The sequence below is a fragment of the Zingiber officinale genome, chromosome 1B (genome assembly GCF_018446385.1).
Source record: "Zingiber officinale cultivar Zhangliang chromosome 1B, Zo_v1.1, whole genome shotgun sequence".
NCBI lineage: Eukaryota > Viridiplantae > Streptophyta > Magnoliopsida > Zingiberales > Zingiberaceae > Zingiber > Zingiber officinale.
Window position 1 is genome coordinate 65,138,994 of NC_055986.1, and position 21,958 is coordinate 65,160,951.

General features: G+C 40.8%; 1 protein-coding gene across 2 annotated transcripts in view; it reads left to right on the plus strand.

Moving 5' to 3' along the window:
• Nucleotides 1-8,795: 8,795 nt before the first annotated feature.
• LOC121967660 (mitochondrial import receptor subunit TOM20-like) overlaps nucleotides 8,796-21,958 on the plus strand; it is a 45,839-nt gene continuing 32,676 nt past the window's right edge. The window contains exons 1-4 of one of the 2 annotated variants that reach the window (XM_042518025.1): nucleotides 8,796-8,998; nucleotides 9,093-9,171; nucleotides 9,288-9,457; nucleotides 9,540-9,587. In XM_042518025.1, the coding sequence (XP_042373959.1) occupies nucleotides 8,900-8,998; nucleotides 9,093-9,171; nucleotides 9,288-9,457; nucleotides 9,540-9,587 (396 nt within the window). In that variant the 5' untranslated portion in view covers nucleotides 8,796-8,899. The remainder of the gene's footprint in view (nucleotides 8,999-9,092; nucleotides 9,172-9,287; nucleotides 9,458-9,539; nucleotides 9,588-21,958) is intronic. The other variant, XM_042518018.1, reaches the window with a different exon arrangement.

Genomic DNA, 21,958 nt, shown 5'->3' on the forward strand with positions numbered 1-21,958 from the left:
TCATCTTGGTAGATCGTCGCCCACACGACGTCCAAGAGGAGGAGAGGAATACAATAGAAGATCAAGAGGTCTATAAGTTACAAAGAAAGGTATAATTAGTTATTTGTTTCCGCATCATAACTAGTTCATGTTCTTTGTATAGATATTGAAAAACCAAACACAAGAGGCTATCAATTTTATATTATCATTTTTGTTATCGATTTTGTGTTTCGATTTCATGTTTCAATATTGTTCTTCTATTGAGGTCTTTGTAGTTAAACCTAGTTTACTGTAAGAAGTTAAATATTCGACTTATTTGAAAGGCTTTGTCTAGGAAGTGGTGGATGATCCTATACCCAATAAGGTCTAGTGCCTCGCCATGTTTAACTTGGAAGTCGATCTTGGAAATAGATATTTGATAACTTCTGTGATATGGTTTAACTTAGGAAGATCACATCGGTTGAACTTGGAGTAAGAATGTTAAGTTTTGTTCCCAATCCAAGTTTAACTTCTAAAGGGAAATTTGGATTAATAATGTTAAGCATCATTTGCAATCAAAATTTAACTTTAGTAGAGCACATGGGTAGCTAGGATAGTTCTATGCTTGTACAAAATTTTGTACAGGGGAACTAGGACGGTATTCTGAGTAGCAACCAACAGAGACAACACCTGGAACGCTTGGAAATCAGATTCAATCAAATCCTCGACAGATTAGAGAGACAAGATGCTGTAATTTTAGGATTGTAAAATAGTCAAGCTGGTAGAGTTCCTACATGAAATTCAAGGAAATATAACCGTGATGACAACAATGATGATAATGATGATGGCGTATCTGAGGATATTGATGATAGAGTTTCTAGTGACAGATCTGGTCTTGCTAGAATTGGTGGTATAAGAGAAAGAATGAATGATTATGTTCATAGAAACTTGGAAAATATCAAGATGAAGATTCCTTCATTTTAAGGCAAAAGTGATCCATACGTATATTTGGAGTGGCAAAGAAAGTTGAATTAGTGTTTGATTGTCACACATACTCTGAAGAGAAGAAGGTAAAACTAGCTACTGTTTAATTTATTGATTATGTTATTATTTGGTGGGATCATATTATTCTAGGCAGAAGAAGAAACAACGAGAGACCCATTGACACTTAGGAAGAGATGAAATCTATTATGAGAAAGAGGTTTGTGCCATCACATTACTATCGAGATTTGTACCAATGACTACAAACTCTAACCCAAGCATTCAAAACTGTGGAAGAATATCACAAGGAGATGGAGATTTCCATGATTCGAGCCAATGTGGAGGAGGACCGAGAAGCAACCATGGCAAGATTTTTACAAGGTTTGAATTCAGAAATTGCAAATGTAGTGGAGTTGCAACATTATGTGGAGCTGGAAGATATGGTGCATATGTCCATGAAAGTTGAAAGGCAACTCAAAAGGAAGAGTTCAATCAAGCATGGTCAAAATTCATCCACTTAGAAATCTAGTTGGAACCAAAGTGATGATAAATTTGCATCAAAGAGTAAAACCGAGTTTTTGAAGAACAAAGATGCTAGTTCTCCATTGGTCAAAGGTAAAGATTCTATCCAATCTTCAAGAAATAGAGATATTAAATGCTTTAAATGTTTAGGAAGAAGACATATAGCTTCACAATATACAAACAAAAGAATTATGCTTTTGAAAGAAAATGGTGATATTGAAATAGAGAGTGAGTCAGAAGATGATAATGTCATGCCACCATTGATGAAAAGTGATGTAGAAGAGTATCCCGTCGAAGGTGAAGCCCTTGTCACTAGGCGTGCTCTAAATGTGCAAGTGAAGGAAGAAGATGAAGAACAATGAGACAACATATTTCATACTCGTTGGCATATCAAAGACAAGGTATGTAGTATGATTATAGATGGGGGAAGTTGCACTAATGTTGCTAGTACTATCTTGGTTGAGAAATTATGCTTACCTACCACTAAACATCCTAGGCCTTATAAACTACAATGGTTGAATGATTGCGTGGAAGTTAAGGTCACTAAGAAAGTGTTGGTTTCATTATCCTTTGGTAGGTATCATGATGATGTTCTTTGTGATGTAGTACCAATGCATGCAAGTCATTTGCTTTTAGGTAGACCATGGCAATTTGATAGGAGGGTCATGCACAATGGCTTCACAAATAAATATTCTTTTAAGATGCATGGTAAACTTGTAACTCTTGTACCATTAACTACTAAGCAAGTATATGAAGATCAATTGCGGATAAAAAAAGAGAGTGAAAATAGAAAAGATTGTAATAGAAAAAAATGGAAAAGAAAAGGAGTGTGAGAAAAGAAAAAGTGAGGATGAGAGGAGTGAAAAAAAGAATGAAAAAGAAACAAAAAATCTAGAGCAAGAGCGTAAAAAAGGGAGTTTTTATGCAAAAGAAAAAGAGGTTAAGAGAGTTTTTTTATTCTAAACAGCCGATGATTGTACTTTTGTACAAGGAGACTTATTTCAACACTAACAATCTTAACCTTTATTTGCCTAGTGTTGTTAAATCTCTTTTGTAGGAATTTAATGATGTCTTTCCTGAAGAAGTTCCTAATGGATTGCCACCACTTAGGTGAATAGAGCATCAAACTGACTTCATCCCAGGAGTAGCCATTCCTAATCGACCAGCCTATAGGAGCAATCCTATGGAGATGAAGGAGCTTCAAAAGCAAGTTGAAGAGTTGATGAGAAAAGGGTATGTCCGAGAAAGTTTGAGTCCTTGTTCAGTTCCTATTTTGCTTGTGCCTAAGACGGATGGAACTTGGAGAATGTGCGTTGATTGCAGGGCTATCAACAAAATTATGATAAAGTATCGTCATCCTATTCCTAGATTAGATGATATGCTAGATGAACTATATGGTTCTTGCATTTTCTCTAAAATTGATTTGAAGTCTGGCTATCATCAAATTCAAATACGTGAGGGAGATGAATGGAAAACTGCTTTTAAGACTAGGTATGGTTTGTACGAATGGTTACTCATGTCATTTGGGCTAACTAATGCACCTAGTACTTTCATGCGATTAATGAACCATATTTTATGCGCTTATATTAGGAACTTTGTTGTAGTATATTTTGATGACATCTTGATTTATAGTAAGAATTTAGATGAGCATGTTAATCATTTACAAAAAGTTCTACTTGTTTTGCGAAATAAAAAATTATATGCTAACCTTCAAAAATGTTCTTTGTGCACTAGTCAAATAGAATTTCTTGGTTATATTGTTAGTGCTAAGGGAATAGCAGTTGATGACGAAAAGGTTAAGGCAATTTGTGAGTGGCCAACACCAAAAATGATAACTGAGGTACGTAGCTTTCACGGATTGACAAGTTTTTATAGGAGGTTTGATAAAAATTTTAGTTTTATAGCTGCACCCTTGACTGAAGTTGTTAAAAAGAATGTTGGGTTTTATTGGGATAGTGAACAAGTTTCACCTTTCAACTTACTTAAGGAGAAGCTAAGTTCTGCACCATTACTTGCATTACCTAACTTTGCTAAAACTTTCGAAATTGAGTGTGATGCATCAGGAATAGGTATTGGAGCTGTGCTAACACAAGAAGGTCGACCTCTTGCTTATTTTAGTGAGAAACTCAGCGGAGCAACTTTGAACTATCCAACTTATGACAAGGAGATGTATGCATTGGTGAGGGCTTTAGATACTTGGCAGCATTACTTGTGGCCCAAAGAGTTTGTCATTCACACTAATCATGAACCGTTGAAGCATTTGAAGAGCCAAAGTAAGTTGAATAGATGTCATGCAAAATGGGTAGAGTTTATTGAATCATTCCCTTATGTGATCAAATATAAACAAGGTATGGAAAATATTGTTGCAGATGCTTTATCTCTAAGGTATACCTTGATCTCTACTTTGAACACTAAATTGTTAGGATTTGAATACATTAAAGATCTGTATTCTAATGATCTTGACTTTGGAAATATGTTTGATGTTTGTGAACATGCTGCATTTGGGAAGTTTTATAGACGAGGGATTTCTTTTTAGAGTGAATAGGTTGTGTGTCCCTAATTTTTCATTAAGGGAATTATTAATCCAAGAAGCTCATGGTGGGGGACTAATGGGATATTTTGGAGTAAGAAAAAACTCTAGAAGTGTTGGTAGAGCATTTCTTTTGGCCACACATGAAACGAGATGTAGTCAATTTTTGTGAGAAGTGTATTACATGTAGGCAAGCAAAATCTAGATCTTTACCTCATGGATTGTATACACCTTTACCAATTCCTAGTGAACCTTGGGTTGATATTTCCATGGACTTTGTTGTAGGACTACTAGGGTATAAACAAGGTATGGATCTATTTTTGTCATTGTGGACAAATTTTCTAAAATGACTCATTTTATTCCTTGTAGGAAAACAGATGATGCTAACCATATTATTGATCTATTTTTTAAGGAGATTGTACGGCTTCATGGAATACCGAGGAGCATAGTTTCAGATTGTGATTCAATGTTCCTAAGCTACTTTTGGAAGACACTATGGGAAAAATTGGGAACAAAGTTTTTATTTTCTACAACTTGTCATCCACAAATAGATGGACAAACTGAGGTAGTAAATTGAATTTTATCTACTTTATCAAGAGCTATTATTTAAAAGAATTTAAAAGGTTGGGAAGATTGTTTACCACATGTTGAATTTATTTATAATAGATTTGTGCATTCTGCTACTAATTATTCACCTTTTGAAGTGGTCTATAGGTTCAACCCTTTAACTCCTTTAGATTTGTCACCTTTGCCTGTCTCTGAGCGTGCCAGTTTAGATGGTACCAGAAAAGCTGAGTTTGTGAGGCAATTGCATGAAAATGTTTGATTGTAAATTGAAAAGAGGATTGAATAATATGCTACGCAAGCCAACAGGGGACGAAATAAAGTGATCTTTGAACCCGGAGATTAGGTTTGGGTTCATATGAGGAAGGAAAGATTCCCTACTAAACATCGTACTAAGTTGCATCCACGAGGAGATGGTCCATTTCAAGTCATTGCTAGAATCAATGATAATGCATACAAGCTTGGCTTACCAGGTGAGTATAATGTGAGTGCTACATTTAATGTTTCTGATCTTTCTCCCTTTGATGTAGGTGATTAAGATTCAAGGACGAATCCTTTTTGGGAAAGGGGGAATGATGGAGTCAAAGAAAGAGAGCAACAAGCTAACGATATGGATCATGGTCAACCAACTCTAGATATTAATGATGATCCATTATGCATCAATGGAGGGCCAATTATAAGGGCTAAAGCTAGAAAGATTAAGGAAGTACTTAATGTACTAATTGAAGATGTGAAGGCCAAAGCCACCATTGAAGAATGTTTAACCAAGAGCAAGTCATTCGGCATAGTCAGCTAATTCAAGCCTTAGATGAGCTTAATTAGCACTTAAGTCTCATGTCTATGTAGTAGGGATATGTAAGCTTAATTTAGACTCAATTTCTACTTTTATTTGGGTTGTAATAAAGACATAAGCTTAAAATGGCTAAGTAGTCTACATAGGCCTTTACTAAATGAGCTTTCTTTTGGTCTTTTAGGGTTCTTTTGCCACCTTTTAGCTATAAATAAAGGGGGTGACAACCACACATGTATCTTTGACATATTTTCAATCCAAAGCATGGTGAGGCTCTCACTTGTTGATTTTTCATTGAATTAGAACTTATCAAGGCATTTCCTTATGACATTCGAAGACTTATCAACCTCCATCTCAAGGTTGTGGCGTCTACCATCTTTTATACCAAGGTTCATGCTTTCCTATGCATTGGGTCGATGTTCTTTTCATCAATCTTATCGATTTAGTTCTTTCTTTCTTTCTTCTTCCATTCATTATGGGTTCTTGAGATATCTTTATCTTTGGATTCACATCAGCACCTGCTCAGAGGAGGTTCTTGTTAGTAGCAGTGGATTATTTCACTAAATGGGTAGAAGCAGAACCATTGACAAGAATTACTGAACATGCAGTTATCAAATTTCTATGGAAGCACATTGTTTGCAGATTTGGTATGCCACACAAAATAGTTTCTAATAATGGAAGATAATTTCAAGTAAGGAGAATTAAGAAATGATATTCTGATTATAGTATTACACAAGCTTTTACCTCTGTGGCGTATCCACAAAGCAATGGACAAGTTGAAGTAACTAATAGAGAAATTATCAGAAGACTTAAAACCAAGTTAGATCATGTGGGTGGCAGCTAGGTAGATGAATTACCAGTATATTATGGGCACATCGTACTACTCCTTGAGAAGCTACAGGAATTACTTCTTTTCATTTGGTTTATGGCGGGGAAGCAGTAATTCCAATCGAGGTTGGAGTGGAGTCCGATCGGAGAAGGCTTTATGATGACAATAATGCGGATCGATGCCTTTTGGAGCTTGATTTAATAGAGGAAGCGCAGGACAAAGCAGCAACCCGACTCATTTCCTATCGGCTATGGATGAGAAAGAATTACAACAAAAGAGTTATTCCAAGGTTCTTTCAGGTAGGGGATCTGGTATGGAAGCGCATCAAGCCTGTGAGAGATGCTAATAAGTTAGAACCTTAATAGGGAGGATCTTATAAAATCATATAAAAACATGTATCGGGCGCTTATTACCTTCAGGATGCAGAAGGGAGAAAACTCGAGTGACCTAGGAGTGATAATCATTTGCAACCATATAGAACTTAACAAATATGCCTATAAATCATTTATGTGTTTTGTTCGAACATTTCTTATATAAATGTCAGATAAAATGCAGGCAACATTATTTTGGAGAGATACATACTTTTCTTTAAACCTCCATAACACTTCCTTAGGGGGAACTAGAGACTTTAAACCTCTATAACAGTCAATCGGGGATCCTATAGAGTAACCGACCTAGCTTCGTTAGGGGAAATTGGAGACTTTAAACCTCCATAATAGTCGATCGGGGACCCTAAGGAGTGATCGTCCTGGCTTCCTTAAGGGAACCGAAGACTTTAAAACTCCATAACAGTCGATCGAGAACCCTAAGGAGTGACCGTCCTGGCTTCCTTAGGGGGAACCAGAGACCTTAAGGAGTGACCAGGACTGACTTCTTTAGGGGGAACTGGAGACTTTAAATCTTTATAGCAATCGATCGGGGACCTTAAGAAGTGACCGACCTAGCTTCCTTACGGGGAACCAGATACTTTAAACCTTATTAACCTAACAACGTTGGGTTAATAGATTATTTATTGTGAACATTTCTCAATTTATCTTGATAGTCGAAAAATTTTTTCTATAAAATCAAGTTGATCATTTTCAAAATTAATTTGGCCTAATTTAGGTACCGGATGCTAACTAAAATAAAATAGAGATATTTAGAAATTAACATTTGAGGTTGATTTATAAACTTTATGTATGATTTTGCTGGAGAATAGTGAATAATTTTTTTTATATTATTTTTCAATAATATAGACTGCTGAAACAAAGCAATGCTTGAGGGCCTACAAAGGCTGCGTCTACAAGTTCTTCATATTTTATTTTCTTTGATTATTGTTACATTTGAGAAACAATAATATGGCAAACGCCCATTTAGTTAATTAATGAAATTTTTGAGTAATTTGATTCAAAGTTTTATGATAGGATTAATTTTAGAAATGATGGATTCATAAAATTTTTTTACCAGTTACATAAATTCGATTCGGTTATAAATAATTATCAAAATAAATTGATAAGTAAAAGTGCTGTTTACTATTATAAAATCTTTACTTTTGCCAAGCAGAAGTTATGAATTTAGAAGCAAAAGGTATTTCTTTGGTTTTGTTTTACAAAAATACAATTTGAAATTAAAATAATAATTAACTACTGAGTTATTTCATTTCATAATTGGCTCTAATTGATCTAATTAATTTAATATAAATATTTATCTGGTTGGATATTTAATTAGTCAAGAGAATTAGATTTAGTTTTTTTATTATAATTAATTATTTTTAAAAATAGATAATTTTCCTTTTAATTCAGTTATAGGATAAATCTAGAATACTTTATATTCTTACACTTTTATTAAAAATCTAGACCTTTTATTAATTAATGTTAATGAAGCTTAAAATAAAATTATATTAATATTATTTTTTTAACCTAACATAAAATTACATTAATATTTTTTTCACACTAAAAATAATTTTAAAACTTATTAATAATTTTTTCTAATTTATTTTTATATAAAAAATATATTGTCATAATTGTCTTCTACTATATTTTTAAATTATTAATGTAATAAATAAAAAAATTAAGTGTTTTTTTTCTCTGTGTCACCTAACTCTAGGTTAAGGGTGCCAATTCGAATGGCTCGGATAGGATTGGGTCGGATTGAGTTTTTTTTTTAACGCAACATGAACTCAACCCGAACATGAGTTCAACCCAAAACACCTAAACTCGAACCCAAACTCAAATCCAACCAACCCGGTCAACCCGAATTAACCCAAATAACCCAAAAATCTGATTCAAAACGATTTTTTTGGACTACTTTTTCTATAATTTTTTTACTTTTATCTCAATACTCTATCATTATCATACATTATATTAATATACATAAAAATATCTTAATTTTCAAAATAAAATTCGATTTAACCCTAAAAAATCTACTAAATTTTATATTTAAATCAACCTGGGTCAATTCGATCCCGACCCGATCTAATTCAAAAAATTTTAACTCTCCAATCTTCTAATATAAATTCGATCCGAATTTGAAAATATTCAATTCGAACTTGATCTTTTTTAGATCGATTTGAATTTGATGTCGGGTTGGATTTATTTTTGACATCACGCCCCCGGGTGGAGTTGAATGGGATGACTCACGACCAACTAAGCCGCCGCCACCCTCCAACGAAGCATCGTATTTGCCCTTCAGAAACCTAATTCCCCACCCAAGCGAGTCGGAGCGGGGTTGGACAGGGCCAATATTCATGGATCTGCAGCAGAATGATTTCGAGCGTCTCATCTTCTTCGAGCATGCTCGCAATGCTGCGGAGGCCGGCTACGCCAAGAACCCCCTCGATGCCGATGTTTGTTCCACTGACTTTGTCCATTTAGGCCCTCTTTATACATTCATTCTCTTTGTTCATTGCTAACTTATTTTGGGATTCTTTGTTTTTTCAGAATCTCACGAGGTGGGGAGGAGCGCTTCTTGAACTATCTACGTTCCAGAGTGGGAACGATTGCGTAAAGATGGTTGAAGGTCTGTAACGAAGATTTCAATGTGAATTTATAGAATGATTTTCACAAACTTTATTGGTAACGTGGAAATTAGGTTAAAAAGTGAGCTGAGCTCCGCTTTTGGATTTTCTGTGGCAGATGCTATATCAAAACTACAGGAAGCCTTGGTGTTAAATCCTAGCAAGCACGACACCTTCTGGTGCATGGGAAACGCGCATACTTCTCATGGGTTCTACACGCCTGATCAGCTGGCTGCTGCAGTTTGTTTTGAGAAGGCAGCTCAATGCTTTCGTGAGGCTGTGCAGCTGGTAACACTTTTCCTGCGCAGACGTCCAGTTCTTCTTGCTATTTGTTTGTCTTTTGCTGCAATGAGAATTCACATTATTGTAGGATCCTGGAAATGAGCTATATCTTAAATCCCTGGAATTATCAGCCAAGGTATATTTTTATTCTCATTTCCAAAAAAATTCAGAATATAGACGTTATTTGGTTTCCTGAATGGTTTGACTAGTCTATTCATAATGGGGGTTTTTGTGTGCACTTTCTAGTTCTGGCTTAATTGTCAGATTAATGGTTTGGGCAGGTTGATCATATCCATACATTTTAATGAGTAATGAACCTTTCCTTTAACTCAAAGAAGTTTAGTGCTATTTCTATGCAATCACACACAATGGAAATCTTTATTTTCTCATCATTGTCATCTTCTTCCTGTAGCAATTTGGTGCCCATATTGCACCATTTATGTTGTCAATTGGAGGATCAGATATGCTCCACACTCTACTCTTTTAACTCCTACAGAACCTTCTTGATTCTTATCTAGATTAGGATATCCTACTAGGCTACTAGCCATTTAGTTTACCTAATGGACATTTTATTTGTTTCATAGGCATGTACTTTATACTCAAATTTTAGTCAAAAGTGACTATCAATTGTTCATATTATTTTCAAAGAAAAAAAGAAGAAGGGCACACAATGCATGAGGTTCATGCGATGTATGTGTAGGTAGGGTTGGCTTTATTACTTTAACTTGAGACAATTTTTTTGTTTCTATCACCTAAACTCTCCTTAAGTATTCCATGAAATATTGGAAGGCATGTCCTACTTGGGGTAGGAAAGGGAATTGGAAGTCATGTCCTACCTCCCCCAATCCCATTTCTCTCCTTAAGTATTCTATGGGATATTCAATGCAAGTAAAGAAGACAATGTTTACTCTTCTTAAGTAAAATCAATTTAGCCAGAAATTTTCTCAAATTTTGTATCATCGTATCAGCACTATGTCTTCATCATATTTTTGATTGCTTTATTGTTTTTTTATCTTTCTATTATGGGACTTTCTATTTCATATTTTCATTTAACAAGTTGGAAGTTCATCAATAACTATAGCTTGTGGGGGAGTGTACGATATAATAGTTATAAATGCATATTTAGTACCACTATATACTTATTAAGTTACACTAGAGTCCATATATAATGGTTCTCTTTTGATTAACATAATACAATTTAATTTTTGCTTACTAGAACCAACTCAAACTTACCAAACTTGTTTCTTAATTGGGACACACTAAAAAAATATTAGTTTGGAAAAATGAAGCATGTTCTAACATTGAAAATATATCAAATTATGGTTTATTTGGATGTCTGTATATGGATTGAATAATTCATTTTTATTCACTCTTCAATATTAAGACTAGGGATTTTGGATTTTGTCTTGTTGGAACAAAGATTTGAAATCTTGTTTTGAGCTGGGTTTAAATCCCGTGCCGTGTTCGCAGTGTTGATAGTGCCAACACATGATGCCAAAGACACTGAGACACGAAGAGGAAAGAATTGGAGTGAAGAAAAGAAAGAATTAAAATCCCTAATGACCTTACCTCTTCATATTGTTGCATCACGTGTTGTAGTGGCCATCATCTTTACCGTCTATAGCTGAGTGACTTCATTGTCTTGGCCAGCTCGTAGAAGCCTTGGGGAGTTTGTCATGTTAGATAGGTTGTAGAAACTTTGTTGTTTCAAGCAGGTCATTATTGAAGCTTTGTTGTCATCTCAAACAACTCACAAAAGCTTCATCATTGTCATTGTGGTTAGTGCCTCGCAAGGTTTCTTATTGTTGATGTCTCCGAAGCGTTTTGCCATCTCGAACATGTTTCACATGTTGATGTAGTAGTGGAATGAGTGGCCTATTGGCACAGAACAGTATTTTAACTAATTAGAACTTTAGTTGAGTTCTCTTACTCTTCTTCTTCACTTTCTCCGCACTCTTTTTTTTTTGACATGTCATGGACGAGTTTCTGTGTTTGCTGATCTTTTTCTAATCACATTTCAAAAGCATTTGAACATGGATTTTGGAAAAAAATTATTTTCTGTCGTCAGTTACCTTCTTATTCTTCCTAAAGATCACTTTCACAGAAACTTCAGCCATCCACCCAACCAATGGCAGTCTAATATCTGTTTAATGAACTCAAATCAAATTGGATCCATGATTTAATTCTTGTGTATGGGGCATCAATGAATTTTCTTTAGTAGGTTCTACTTTGATTAATCTATTTTGATGCGGTGATGGTAGGGACCTCGCCTCGTCACGGTGGAAGTTAATGGAAGTCAAAGTCAAGACGGTCAACGGATGGACGGTCTTGGCCGGTTGTGCGAGACATATTCCGACCAAGGGTTAAGCACTGACCCATCATCTCCGACACAGAGTCATCAAACCGACGCTCAAGGGACGCGTAGAAGCCGAGTCAAGCGACCATCCCACTTGACCCAACAACGAGCGACACGGACCAAGAACTTTCAACCGAGCGGCTCTCTCGCTCGGCGCGACAGTGGGCTTCCGGTTGAGCGGCCATCCCGCTCGGCCCAGCAACAGACGACGCTCGGGCAGAGGACTTTCAGCCGAGCAGCTATTCCGCTCGGTGTGGCAGCAGTCGCAAGGATAACAGAATCCTGGCCGAGTGGCCATTTCGTTCGGCCAAGCAACAGACACAGCAAGGTATCCTTCGACATTCTTTTAGGGGCTAATGCCGCTGACAAGCGACATGGTTAGATAGAAGATCGTACGGCGGAAGCTTCCACTGTCACTTCAGAGATATGCTTGGCCCGTTAAGGTACTGTGTCAGGGACACTTTACTGACATGTCTCTTTAGGGAAAGTTTGGGATAGCGTGCCCGCTTTAAGAAGCGTGTACACACGCTACAGGAGCCCTATATAAAGGGGGGTCCAGACATCGGCGGAGGTATGCTTCTCTTGCGATTTCTACTATTGCGCTACAGTTCTCTTTACTTCTTCTTGCTTTGTCGGAGACTGACTTGAGCGTCGGAGGGCCATCGCCGGGACCTCTTCCCTGGTTCGGCACTGACGCTGCTTGTGTTGTAGGCGGGAGCGAAGTCCATAGGTTAGCAAGAGCGACACACCCCTAGCATTCGCCTCCCCGACTTTCGGATAGGATCATATTTGACGCCGTAACATCACTTGAATTCGAGCCGAGGAAATGGAAGACGTTGGATGTGACGCTCACTCAAGAAGAGCTGGAGATGCTCGTGCAAGCACGGGCAGCAAAGATGATGGAGCAACGACAACAACAAGCGCTAGCCGATCGGTCAGCACCGCAACCTGCAACCTTGGCGACTGATGGCGAGCGGGGCAAGAAGACCGAGCAGAAGAACTCTCTGTATGGGGACAGAATTGAAGACTGACCGACACCTAAGGGGTAGTGCTGCTCGCGCCGATCCCCTTCCATCGAGCTCTGTTCCAAACCCCTTCGGAGATAGCTCAAGCACATCAGGAGTGGGGATCTTCTTCGGACGAGGCGCCCGTTCGGGACGCGCAGAAAGGAAAAACGCCCCGAGGCGCTGCGCCCCCCGAACGGATCAACAAGCAGTTCTCAGAGAAGATCTTACAAGACCCTCTGCCCCGACATTACACCTCGTTGGCGATCGGGACGTACAACGGGATGACCGACCCAGATATCATCTGGATCGGTTCGACAATGAGGCAACGCTGCACCAGTACACAGACGGAGTGAAGTGCAGAGTCTTTCTCACGACTCTCTCCGGATCGGCGTACGTTGGTTCAGAAGACTGCCGGACGGCTTGATACGAAGCTTCAAAGACTTTTGAGCCACCTTCCAGCACCACTTCACCAGCAGCCGACGCTACTAGAAGATAAGCGTCAGCCTTTTCGTCCTGAAACAAGGGCCTAAGGAAGCGCTTCGAGCGTACATCCAACGCTTCAACCAAGTGACCATGGATATCCCTTCGGTTTCGTCCGAGACCATTATGAATGCCTTCACCTAGGGGCTCGCCGAAGGGGACTTCTTTCGGTCGTTCATCAGAAAGCCGTCCCGGGACTTAAACCACATGCTGAAAAAGGCCAACGAATATATCAATGTGGAAGAAGCTCAGGCGGCCAGAAGAAAGGAGGCGTCGACTGAGCATTCGGCGTCGATCGAGCGTCGACCAGCTAGCAGTTATCTGCCGCCCAAGGGGCCGAGGGCTGAAGGAGCACAGATGCACCAAGAGACCAGGGCGCACGTCGTACAACATGTGACATCTAGTCGGCCTAAGGCGTCCAAGGGCAAGGTATGGATGCCTATGTTTTGTTCATTCCACTAGTCGGCGACGCACAACACACGGGATTGCCGGGGATTGACGCCAATCGTCAGCCGATCGGCCCCATGGGGATATCGCCGTCGCTCCCCATCGTTTGATCGACGGGATCGTCATCGCTCAACTGAGCGACGAGAAGAGAGAAGGGAGCCCGAGCGCCATCACCATCAGCGGGGGGAGGAAACCTATCTCTCTAGGATCCCGGCCGAGCGAAATAGGCCGTCCGCCCGGGAAGAAGAAAACAGGAACAACGCTTCCCGGGGAGAGATAGTCATGATCGCAGGAGGGCCGACTGCTGGCGACTCCAACCGGACTAGAAAGTCATACGCTCAGCGGTTGGAGATTATGTTGTAGGGTACAGCAAGGAGAGGGCCGAAGGGCCTCAGATTAGCTTCGGCCCAGCGATCTGGAAAGGGTCGAAATCTCTCATGATGATGCTTTGATTATTCGAGCGGTGATCGCCAACTACACCATTCACCGGACCTTCGTTGACACGGGGAGTTCGGTAAACATCATTTTTAAGAAGATGTTTGATCAGTTGCAGATCAATTGCAGCGAACTGCTGCCCATGGCGACCCCGCTCTACGGGTTCACGGGCAATGAAGTCTTGCCGATCAACCAGGCAAGATTAGCCATCTCGTTAGGAGAGGAGCCATTAAGAAGGACCCGGACCACCAACTTCATAATTGTCGATGCACCATCGGCCTACAATTTTATTTTGGGCCGATCGACACTCAACGAATTTCGGGCGGGAGTATCCACTTACTGCCAGAAGATAAAGTTCCCGGTGGAAGACTAGGTGGGCAAGGTCAAGGGCCGCTCGGCGCTGCTACGTGGAGATAGTCAAAGCCGAGGCCAAAGCAGCTCGGAAGACTCCACGACTAAAGGTGAATGCTATTACCGAAAAACCTTCCACTTGTGTATATGAAGAAAAGGAGGTGCAGATCCACCCTAGCCGGTCGGAAGCCACGACCTTCGTCATTGCCGACTTGGAAGAGAAGAAGAAGGCATAGCTGATTGCTTGCCTCAAAGAGAACCACGATGTGTTCGCCTGGTCAACACATGAGTTGCCGGACATCTCTGAAGGCGCTGGAATTCCGTTATGTTTAAATTTCCCTGTACAAAAATTGTACAAGAACAGAACTTTTCCTAGCAACCCGCATGTTCGATCAAACATGTGTTTGATCAATCAAGCAAGTTCTTGAATGATCAAAACACACCTTGATCGAAGTACAAGATCGCTGGCCTCTTATGTTGGTATTTAAAATCGATACAAAGAAAACAAAACTAATTATGCAGCGGAATTAAAAACTAGTTGTACCTTTTCTTTGTAGCTAAAGACTTCTTGATCTTCTGTCGTATTCCTCTCCTCTTCTTGGACGTCGTGTGGGCGACGATCTACCAAGACAACACCACCCTCCTTCTCTTCTCGGTTTCCAAACCGTTGGCTACAAAAGGAGGCTCTAGGATGGGACATCTTCTAATCTTCTTCCTTCTCTTCTTCTTCCTCTTCTTCAAGCCGCCACCCACCAAGGAGGATAAGCAAGAGCCGCCGGCCCCTAGCAAGGAAGGGGCGCCGACCCTAAGGAAGGAGAGATGAAGGGGGTGCCGACCCTTAGGAAGGTGGAGGAGGCTTGTGGGAATTATGTGCCACCGGCCCTAGCAAGGGAAGAGGGGCGCCGACCACAAGGAGGGAAGAGGATTGTGGAAAATTAGGTTTTAGGGGGCACCACCTACTCCTTTTATAACTTTTGCCGTCGGTTACAAAAAAAGAAAAATAACATAATTCTGTTTAGAAAAAATCTCCCTTTCTATAACCAAGTTAAACCAAACCAAGTTATAGATGGGTGAATACGAAACTTTATATAGAGGCTATAACAGGGACCTAGAGGAGGAATTAGTTTACGTCTCATGATGGGTTTGGACTTCTTGTGTTCGGCCCGAACATCCAACCCGAGTCCATCAATAATAATCCATACCACTAAATAGTTATTATTGAACTACCTCACCAATCTCATATTATAATATGGGCTCCTTCTTATCATGAGTGCGTTAATCTCCTTGTGTTTAAGATATCGTATGTCTGTTAATTAATTAAGTTACTGACAACCCAATTAATTAACATCTGATTCCAAGAGTAGTATCACTCAACTTTATTATCATGCCGGACTAAGTCCACCTGCAGGTTTAGATAATCCTTATAAATTCCTCAAGGGACATCATCGGCCTAAATAATTAGGACACAAATTCCTTCTATAATCAACAACACACCATATAAACAATACTATTTCTCAACTCATCGGGTCTATTGATTTAACGAATAAATCTCACCCATTGATAAGTTAAAGAAATAAATACTAAATATACGTGCTTGTTATTATATAGGGATTAAGAGGGCGCACATCCATAATAGCAGAGGTTCTATTCTTTTATGTAGTCAGTACAAATTGAACAACCATAAATGGTCCTGCTCAATACACACATAGTGTAATTTTATAGCCAAGACAGACTAATACCAAATTATACTACAACCGTTTCAATGGTTTGTCTCAATCCATCTTTGTTATGAGTTACTATTTATAATTTATAAGAACTGATAACATGATCTTCTGTGTGACACTACACACCATATTATTTACAATATAAATTAAATGGACAATTGCATTGACATATATATAAATATAAAATGTAAACATTTGATCAAAGTGATTCTCATTTCAAAATATTTCAAAACAGATGTTCATACAAAAGCTAGGGTTATAGTATACATCCCAACAATTTCCCACTTATACTAAAAGACTATGCTGCCATAAATGCTGCCATACATCTAATTCCCATCCCCTCAACATGCCTATTAAAAGCTTTCGTTGGAAGGGCCTTAGTGAAAGGATCTGCCAAGTTATTTGCTGATATAATCTTGACGACAACAACCTTTCCTCGTTTTACGATGTCTCGTATCAGTTGGTACTTGCGCTCAATGTGTTTACTTGCCTTATGGGCTTATGGTTCCTTCGAATTTGCTATTGCACCACTGTTGTCACAATAAATTGTGATAACTTTGACAAACCAGGAATCACATCTAACTCCATCAAGAAGTTTCTGAGCCATACAACTTCTTTGGCTGCCTCAGAGGCTGCCACATACTCAGCTTCCATAGTGAGTCTGAAACGCATTTCTGTTTAATACTCCTCCATACTATGACTCCACCTCCTAAAGTAAACACATAACCTGAGGTAGACTTACTATTGTTCCTATCTGATTGGAAGTCAGAATCTATGTAACCCAGGGAGCAAATCATCTGCTTGGTAAACCAGTATATAATCTATAGTCCTTTTCAGGTACTTTAATATATACTTTATGGCAGTTTAATGTCCCAGTCCTGTGTTACTTTGATATCTGCTAGCCATGTCTACGACAAAACAGATATCCGGTCTCGTACATAGCATCGCATACATTAGGCTTCTTACAGTCGAAACATAAGAAACTGCCTTCATCTCCTCTTTCTCCTTTGATATATTAGAACACATCCTTTTAAATAAAGGTACTCTATACCGAAAAGGTAGAAAATTTTTCTTGGAGTTTTGCATGCTAAAACGAGGTAGGATAGTATCGATATATGAAGCTTGAGATAAGCACAACATCCTTTTCTTGCGATCCCTTATTACTTTGATCCCAAGAATATGCCCACATTTTCCCAAGTCCTTCATATCAAACTGCTTGGACATCCATACCCTTACGTTTGACAATATTTTGACATTGTTGCCAATGAGCAAAATGCCATCTACGTATAGTACAATAAATATCATCATGTTTTCGTCACTTTTCTTGTATACACAAGACTCATACGGATACTGAATGAATCCATAAGACTGGATCACTTCATCAAACCGGATGTTTCAAGATCTCGAAGCTTGCTTCAGTCCATAAATAGACCGATTGAGCTTACATACAAGATGTTTTTTTGCCCTTCGCAATGAATCCCTTTGGTTGCTTCATATAAATATTTTCTTCAAGACTTCCGTTAAGGAAAGTTGTCTTGACATCTATTTGCCAAACTACATAATCCATATGAGCAACAATAGATAAAAAATCCGGATAGACTTAAGCATGGCTACCGGCGAAAAAGTTTCCTCATAATCGATTCTCTCTTTTTGTGTATACCCCTTCACAACAAGCATTACTTTAAAGGTTTCCACCTTTCCGTCTGTTCTCTTTTCCTTTTGTAGACCCATTTACATCCAATTGCTTTTACAACATTTGATGGTTCTACAAGCTCCCAGACCTGATTAGAATGCATAGATTTTATTTCAGAGTTCATTGCACTTTACTAAGATGCTGCATCTTTATTTTGGAGTGCTTCATCATATATTCAGGGGTCAGCTTCATGTTCACCAGGGATCAAGTCCGAAGACTCCTAAAAACATGAATATATTAGGTTGCCTAACAACTCTCCCACTACGACGAGACACTACCTGTAATTGTGCATCATTTGTGACATGTGTTGCAGTTACTTATGGTATCTCATCTTGTACCGTTGGTAATAAAGTAGACACTACCGCTAACAATGACCTTCTGATCTTTAGGACTATAAAACAAACAACCTTTCGTTCCTCTAGTATATCCCACGATCAAGCGAACTTTTGTACGTGATTCCAACTTATCAACGTCTCCCTTCAGCACATGTGTTGGACTATTCCAAATCCGAATGTGTTTCAAATTAGGCTTACGTCCATTCCACAATTCTATGGGAGGTTAATTAAAGAAAAAGGGACTTCAGCGCATAGCAGAACGTGATCATCCGGGCGGAGATAGAAAAACTATTGGAGGTCGGTCACATCAGGGAGGTCCAATTCCCGAGCTGGCTAGCTAATGTGGTACTGGTCTCTAAACCGAGCAACAAATGACGGGTCTGCATCGACTTCCGCCACTTAAACACGGCATGCCTAAAGGACTTCTATCCGTTGCCCCGGATAGATCAACTGGTGGACTCGACGGCGGGCTGCGAGCTGATCTGTATGCTCGACGCGTATCAAGGATACTATCAGGTGCCGCTCACCCGCGAGGATTAAGAGGAGGTCAGCTTCATTACGGCTGATGGAACATATTGCTACAACGTTATACCGTTCGGACTAAAGAACGTCGGAGTCACTTACCAGAGGCTAATGAATAAAGTGTTCCGACGGCAGATCGACCGTAATATGGAGGTATACGTCGATAACATACTCATCATATCCCTCCGAGCTGCTGACCTATGCGCAGATATCAACGAAACCTGCCAGACGCTGAGGGCATATAGAATAAAGCTGAACCCGAGCAAGTGTCTGTTCGGCGCAAAGAGTGGTCGCTTCCTAGGCTACATCGTCACCGAGCGGGGCATCGAAGCCAATCCCAGCAAGGTCAACGCTTTACAGAACATGCCTCCGCTTCGGAATTTGAAGGAAGCTCAGAGGCTGACCGGTCGGATCACGGCGTTGTCCCGGTTCATATCCAAGTCATCTGATCGAAGTTTACCATTTTCAAGATACTGCGTCGAGCCACAAAATTCCAATAGGACGCCGAGTGTGATCGAGCGCTGGAGGAGCTAAAGGTGTATTTGAGCTCACTACCCGTTTTAGCTAAGCCAGTCGCAGGTGAGCCACTTTGGATATATTTATCATCCAACGAACATGTTGTTGGATCGACTTTAGTCAGGCAGAACGGCCAAGATCAGCAACCTTTATATTTTCTGAGCCATATATTGAAGGATACTGAATCTCACTACACGGGTCTCGAAAAGTTGGCCTATGCACTGATACTTGCCGTGCGGAGGCTTCACCCATACTTCCTAGCACACGTAATAATAGTGATGACTAACAGTGCTTTAAGAAGAGTCCTCCTCAATCCAGAGGCTTCCGGACAGCTAATCAAGTGGACGATGGAATTTAGCGAGTTCAACATCCAATATCAACCCCGTGCGGCGATCAAGGCTCAAGCTCTGACAGATTTTGTGATAGAAGTCCATAGTGACGAGCCGACGGCGACGTGGAAGATATATGTGGACGGCTCGTCCACTCGGCAGGGCAGCGAGATCGGCTTAATCCTCATCTCACCTCGGGAAGACCGGATGCAGTTGTTCGCCGGCTGGACTACCGAGCTACTAACAACGAACCAGAGTATGAGATATTGATAGCTGGCCTGCAAGCAGCTCGACACGTGGGAGCGGATAAAGTCCTCATTCACTCGGATTCTTAGCTCGCCACACAGCAACTATCTGGGGCCTTTGAAATAAGCAGCACACGGCTAAGACTCTATGTAGAGGCTTTTGAAAAGTTGAAGGCCAACTTCCAAGAAGTGGTTATACAGAAGATCCCCCGATCGGAAAACCAAGCGGCGGATGAGTTAGAAAAGCTGGCCAGCTTGTTAACGTCGATCATCATAGGTCAGTCGATCGAGCAAGTCTCACTGGTGGCCTACATCGATCGTATGGAGGGAATCACCTTCCCGAACGACTGGAGGACTACCTTGACAGAGTTCTTGTGTTCGAGAACTGTACCTACCAATCCGGAGGATGCTCGCCTGATAAAGAAAAGGGCCGGTCGGCTCACGATGATCGGCGGCTAACTCTATAAGAGAGCCTTCTCCCGACCCCTGCTCAAGTGTGTCGGATCAGAAGACGTCGATTACATCCTGAATGAGGTGCACCAAGGCTCTTGCGGAGATCATCCGGGTGACTGCGCATTAGCTCAAAAAATACTTCTGGCTAGATACTTCTAGCCGACCCTTCAGGAGGATGCCGCTCGGACGGTAGCCACTTGCCTATCCTGCTAGAAGTACCACAACATGCCGCACCGACTGATCGAGGAGATGAATGCATCCACGGTATCGTGCCCGTTCGACCAATGGGGCATGAACATTGTGGGGCCTTTCCCTATGACAATCGGTCAGCGCAAGTTCCTGCTAGTGGTAGTGGATTACTTCTCAAAGTGGGTCGAGGCTGAGCCGCTTGCCAGAATCACTGAGTAGTTGGTCACCAAATTTATTAGGCAGAACATTATCTGTCGGTTCGGAATCCCGCGCCGACTCGTGTCCGACAATAGGAGGCAGTTTGTTGGTCGGGAGCTCAAAGAATGCTGTGAAGGCTATGACATCCAACAGTCATTCACCTCGATGGCCTACCCCCAAGGCAACGGGCAAGCGGAAGTCTCCAATCGGGAGATCTTCAGAGTTTTGTGTGCTCGGCTCGACCACATGGGGGTAGCTGGGTCAACGAGCTCTCCAGTGTGCTATGAGCTCTCCGCATGACTCCGAAAGAGGCGACCAGCGTAATCCTATTTCAATTGGTGTACAATGGCGAAACAACCGTCCCAGTGGAGGTCGGGGTAGAATTCAATCGGGTGCAGCACTATGACGAAGGGAACGCTGAACGGAAGTTGATGGAGCTCGACTTGGTGGACGAAGCGAGGGCAAAAGTTATCGTTCGGCTGATAGCCTACCGGTAGCGCATGAAGCAGAATTACAATCGGCGGGTGATCCCGAGGTCTGTCCAGGTCGGTGACCTTGTCTGGAAGAAAGTGAATCCGGTCGACGACGTCGCCAAGCTTGAGGCACCATGGGCGGGACCGTTTAAGGTCACGCGGAAGCTCCGTTCGGGCGTCTACTATTTGGAGGACGAAGGAGGGAGGCAACTCGAGAGGCCTTGGAGCGCGAACCATCTTCAACCCTATAGGGCTGGATGAGAGGTGCGCAAGTGAAGCCTGTATTTTATAGCTTTTGTATGTTTGCCGAATGCAGGGCAAAGTTTAAATAAAAAATCGAAGGCCTCTTTAAGTGCGTCTCCATCAACGGTCGAGCGACGACCTTAAATCCAGATGCGAGTGCAAATAAACCGTCGAGCGGCGACGTTAAATGCGTGTCCTTAACAACCGTCAAGCGGCGACATTAAACACGTGCCCCCAACAACCGTCAAGCGACGACGTTAAACGCGGATCTATAACAAACCGTCGAGCGGCGACGTTAAACACGGGTTTATAATAAACCGTCGAGCGGCGACGTTAAACCCTCATCTCTACCAACGGTCGAGCGGCGACCTTAAACTCGAGTCTTCATCGAATCGTCGAGCAGCGAAGTTAAACCCTCGTCTCTATTAACAGTCGATCGACAAACTTAAACTCGAGTCTTCATCAAACCGTCGAGCGGCAACGCTAAATGGTTGTCTCCATCAACGGTCGA